The sequence below is a fragment of the Coptis chinensis genome, chromosome 3, assembly GCF_015680905.1.
Source record: "Coptis chinensis isolate HL-2020 chromosome 3, ASM1568090v1, whole genome shotgun sequence".
Taxonomy (NCBI): domain Eukaryota; kingdom Viridiplantae; phylum Streptophyta; class Magnoliopsida; order Ranunculales; family Ranunculaceae; genus Coptis; species Coptis chinensis.
This window is the reverse complement of record NC_141458.1, coordinates 81,087,261-81,092,186: the sequence shown is the minus strand read 5'-3', so window position 1 is coordinate 81,092,186 and position 4,926 is coordinate 81,087,261. Positions and strand designations below refer to the sequence as shown.

At 38.1% G+C, this 4,926-nt stretch overlaps 1 protein-coding gene across 1 annotated transcript; it reads right to left on the bottom strand.

The window, feature by feature from the left end:
* Positions 1 to 817: 817 nt before the first annotated feature.
* LOC147511062 (uncharacterized) lies at positions 818 to 3,764 on the bottom strand. Its single transcript, XM_086598343.1, has 4 exons — positions 3,035 to 3,764; positions 2,779 to 2,959; positions 1,192 to 1,803; positions 818 to 1,103 (listed from the first exon to the last, which is right to left on the bottom strand). The coding sequence occupies exons 1-4, from the start codon at positions 3,762 to 3,764 to the stop codon at positions 818 to 820; spliced, it is 1,809 nt and encodes a 602-aa protein (XP_086454469.1).
* Between the last annotated feature and the right edge of the window lie 1,162 nt (positions 3,765 to 4,926).

Genomic DNA, 4,926 nt, shown 5'->3' with positions numbered 1-4,926 from the left:
GATGAACCTTGTCTCCTATGTCCCCATCAAACACGTCATTACCAATATCGCCAACATTATAACATCTTTTAGGAGCTGCCAGAGCAACTGACCACTTAGGATCAAGTTAGTCAGGAACAAAAAAGACTTGTTTGGCTTGAGAAACTAAGATAAACGAATCAGATTTATGCCCAACTCTACCAAGATCAACTAATGTGAAACCCAAATCATCTTTCTTGATACCATTCCTATTATCAACCCAATCACACCTGAACACTGGAACGTGAAAATTAAAATAATCAAGCAGCCATATTTCAACAATAACTCCATAAAAGGGCATATCAGAAAAGGCTGGTTTCTTATCCTTCACACTTGCAACTTGCATTGTTGCGGCCACCAAGCTCACACCATTGCTTTGAGTGACACGTGAAGTATCCCGATTTTTTGTGGAAAACTGATAACCATTGATGATATAGCTATCATAATTTAATATATGCATCCGAGGCCCTTAAGATATCCATATTAAGGTATCCGAGACTTTGTTATTGGTGATGCATCGCTTTTGTGAAACCTGTGTTCTTTTAAGGGTTAGTAACAATTAAATGGAGTTTACAGAAGAAATGGTACTTTAGAATTGCTTAATTGTACCATTTCTTTAAGCCAGTCACTAAAGGTACGATTGTGTTCTTCTTGTAACCATGTTGGTTTCTTTGACTGACGGGGGTGGATTTTCTTCAGGTAGTCCATGTGCTCCCTATTTAGCTACCGAAAGCAATCTCACATTTAGCTATAGAAATTCTAAACCAATGGAAGAATGGATATAAACTATCAACATATTTTACCCTATGTAAGGCTCAACAACTCTTGTGTTGTGCAACACATAAAGATGCGCTTGCTCCAAGGCAGTACTATCAACTTCAGCAACAGAACCCCCTACAGGGGTAACTCCTTCCACTAGCATATTATCAGGAGTGATTTTACAATTGGGAGGAACTCCAATTGCATCCAAGTCAGATAAGAATTCACTGCAAAACTCAATTGCTTCCTCTGTAATATAATTTTCAGCAATGCAACCTTCTGGACGATTGGGATTTTGTACATAACCCTTCAACACCACCATGTACCTAAGACATTTCAATGGGAAAATGGTACAATGATGCTTACTATGTCATACGAACCAAGGATAAAGGAAAGCTCAGTAAGTTGGTTTACCTTTCAAATGGGTACATCCATCTGAAGAAAACTAGACCACAAAGCTTCACCTCTCTAACAAGATGAATCGTGAGATGAACCATGATGTCAAAGAATGACGGGGGAAAGTATTTTTCCAGCATACATACGGTGACAACAACATCTCTTTGAATTTGACTCAGCTGCTGCACATCTATTACTTTTGCACAAAGTGCACTGAAGAAGAAGCACAACCTGACAATTGCATATCTCACATGCTTTGGCAAGACAGATCGTATAGCCACAGGAAGCAACTGTTGAATCAAAACGTGGCAATCGTGCGACTTCAGCCCTTGTAATTTTAGATCATCTATTGAAACACGGGGATTGAAATTAGAAGAGTATCCTTCGGGAACTTTCAACTCATGCAATGTTTGGCAAACTCTTCTTTTTTCATCCCTAGATAATGTAAAACAAGCTGGGGGTAGGAAAGTTTTACTTTTACCTATCTTTGGTGCCAACTCCGCCCTTCCCATCTCCTCAAGATCAAGACGACCGTTAACAGTATCCTTTGTTTTGAAAGGAATGCTAAGCAATGTACCAATAATGTTGTCACAAATATTCTTCTCAATATGCATGACATCCAAGTTGTGTCTAACAAGCAAATACTCCCAATAGTCCAGTTCAAAAAATATTGACGACTTTTTCCAACATTTCAAAATATCATCGACTCCGATTATCAACCCCTGCTGATGTGGTTGGTGTCTTTGCCTTTTTCTCTGCACCCTGTCGCTTCCTTTTACCTATTGACTTCTTCAATTTTCGTTTCGTAACTTCTTTCCGCCCTTTCGATTTTGCTAAATTCTTTGCAATTACATTCTTAACTTTTTTCCCCCAAGAAATATTAAGCAGTTTAACCTTTTCTTTTACTTTCTCACCGGTTAATAGTTCTGGTTGTGATCGAAACTCTTGTTTACCACTAAATATCTTCTTCTGCTTTCTGTAAGGGTGGTTCTTTGGGAGGAGAGAGATCAAAGAGTAGCCCTCTTGTGACAAACAACTTTAGAAGCGGATTCCTATCCTTTTGTTGTGAGGCTGGCTTGAGAAGTTCTGCTCGTGTAGCTCTCTTTTACTCCTTATGTTGGGAGTCAGTATTTCCATACTCCTGAGGCGACAGATGCTTTCGCTCTCTCTAGGCGCAGACTGATTCTTTTCGGCCCTGAGAGCTGGGAGAGCGGTTCACTCATCAGAATCTTCTGGTGGACATGTATACAATCTTCTTAGAATGCTTCAGTTTGAGCGAAGGTGTATTCTCACCACATATTGGACAAGCATAATATCCTTTAACGCAACAGCCAGATAGGTTACCAAGTGCGGAAAATCATTTATTGTCCACATTAGCACAACTCTCAATGTAAAGGATTCATGTCGGTAAGCATCATAAGCATCGACCCCAGTATTCCATAAAATTTTTAAGTCGTCAATCAAGGGCCTCAAGTACACATCAATATTGTTCCCCTGGGTTGTCGTGGACTGATATCAACAATGTAAGCATCATAAACTTTCTCTTCACGCACAACCATGGTGGAAGGTTTATGCGTGATCAACATAAATGGCCAACAACTATACCTACTACTCATAGAACCGTGTGGATTGACACCATCTGCGGAGAGTGCGAGACACAGATTTCGTGAATCTGCTGCAAACTCTGGCCACATGCAATCTATAGTCTTCCATGCTGGGGAATCTGTTGGGTGACGCAATTTGTCATCAACTTCTCTTGCATCAGCATGCCATGTCAAATCCTTTGCTGTTTGCATAGACTAAAACATCTTTTTGAACCTTGGGATGGGTGGAAAATACCACAAAAATTTTGCAGGCACACCTTTACTTGTCTCGGTCATATTTTTATTCTCCTTATATCTTGACGCTCCACAAGTAGGACACACGGTAAAATCCTTATACGTGTCACCTCTGTATAGGATGCAGTCGTTAGGACATGCATGTATCTTTTCATACTTCATTCCATAGACGGACAATGTCTTCTTGACCTTATTTAGTGAGGACGGTAGTAAATGACCTTCCGGAAGCACCTCTCCAAACAATTTCAGTAATTCTGAAAAAGTCATGTCTGACCACCCACCTTTGGCTTTTAGATTGAATAGTTTAACCACCATTGATAACTTGGTAAACTTTGTACACCCTTCATATAATGGTCTCTCAGCATCTTGGAGCAATTGTTCAAACTCTACAAGATCACCGGTGAATTGGTCACGTCTAGCATCTAGCAAGTTTTTTGTACTTGCTGCATCTTCTGGAGTTTCCATATTGTGATAATCTTGATGGTCTCCATTTCCATCGACACTAGAAGGGGCTGCATTATGACTTTTCTCCCCGTGATATATCCAGCTAATATAGTGTTGGTCGATACCAGATTCAAAAAGGTGGTTTCTAACCTCCTTTTGAGTAAACTCACAAAGATTCACACAGTGTTTGCATGGACATCTTATGAGAATGGTCTCACTCTCTGTTGGATTTGCAAACAGAAGAAAATTCTTAACCCCTACAATATATTCATCTGTTAGCCTATCCTTGGACATCCACAATTTGTCCATTTCGAATAAAGTATAACACAAAAATCTTGAAAACACCCAAATTTTGCACTCTTTTAGTTAAGAAAATAAAAATAAAAATAATCGCTTCAAGATCATTAAATCTGTTAGTGTTTTTTTCTTCTCTATTACTATATATTCTCATAGGCACCATAAAAGTGCTCTAATTTTTGTATCACTACTACTTTCCAGTAGGCATTTGCAGTGGAGCAAATTAATTTACTTACTAACAATCTCAATTTGATTACTAGTTCACTGTAAGTCCGTAACACACTGTTCACACTTCTTCTATATATAAAAGGAGACACTGCTCTATGACTCTCTCTCTCACTTTTTTCACGCAATGAGCGTACTCCACTCTAAATGGATTGTTTGACTGCTAAACAAATTATCATTCCAACATATTATTATAATCATTATCTCTAAATGGCGTTTCAGCTTAATAGACTCTTTGTATTCGGTTCTTTACCCGGCAAGTTTTCTACTTCATCTCGTTTACCAATCATGGTAATAATTATTTCTTCTAACTTTTCACACTCTAATTCTATTCATTTTATTATTATTATTATTATTATTATTATTATTATTATTATTATTATTTACACTTAGAGAATTGCTAGCGTCCTCACCCCTTTAAGGGGTAGGACCATCCTACCTCTATATCTGACAAAAGAACTTACTTGTTGACCATTTCTAGAGGTTCCTCTTTTATTAAAACTAAATTAAGTAAAGACCAAAAATCAAGAAGTGAGTTGACTCACTACCTTCTCCTCCAAACTAAAAACAGACCAACCCTCACTGAAAGTCCCACCAGAACTGGTCTAGTGATTAACATATCATACCCCTGAATTCCGTCATAACGTTCTCTTATATTTTGTACGGGATCTGGTCTGGAGCACTCACTTTCTTTGTTCCATCCCATCATGGTTCCACACTTCCACTATGACCACAATACAAGATATAACTACTTGTGTGATTTATTCAAATTTCAAATGTTTTAGTGGATTGCTTATGTTGTAAAGAACCTTTCTTGGAAGATTTATGAATTTAAAGAGGAACAGATTTGGAAAGCAACTTTGCCACAAGATATGTTGATAATTGTTCATAACTAACCAAGAGAAAATGACTTAATCAATTTGAAGAAGACCAACTCAAACATCAAAAG

Coding starts and splice junctions, on each gene's coding strand:
- LOC147511062 (XM_086598343.1), bottom strand. CDS start 3,764: ATGGACAAATTGTGGATGTCCAAGGATAGGCTAACAGATGAATATATT. Junction 1,804..2,778: donor CACGGTTCTATGAGTAGTAG/GTATAGTTGTTG, acceptor TTTGCTTGTTAG/ACACAACTTGGATGTCATGC. Junction 1,104..1,191: donor TGGATGTACCCATTTGAAAG/GTAAACCAACTT, acceptor GAAATGTCTTAG/GTACATGGTGGTGTTGAAGG.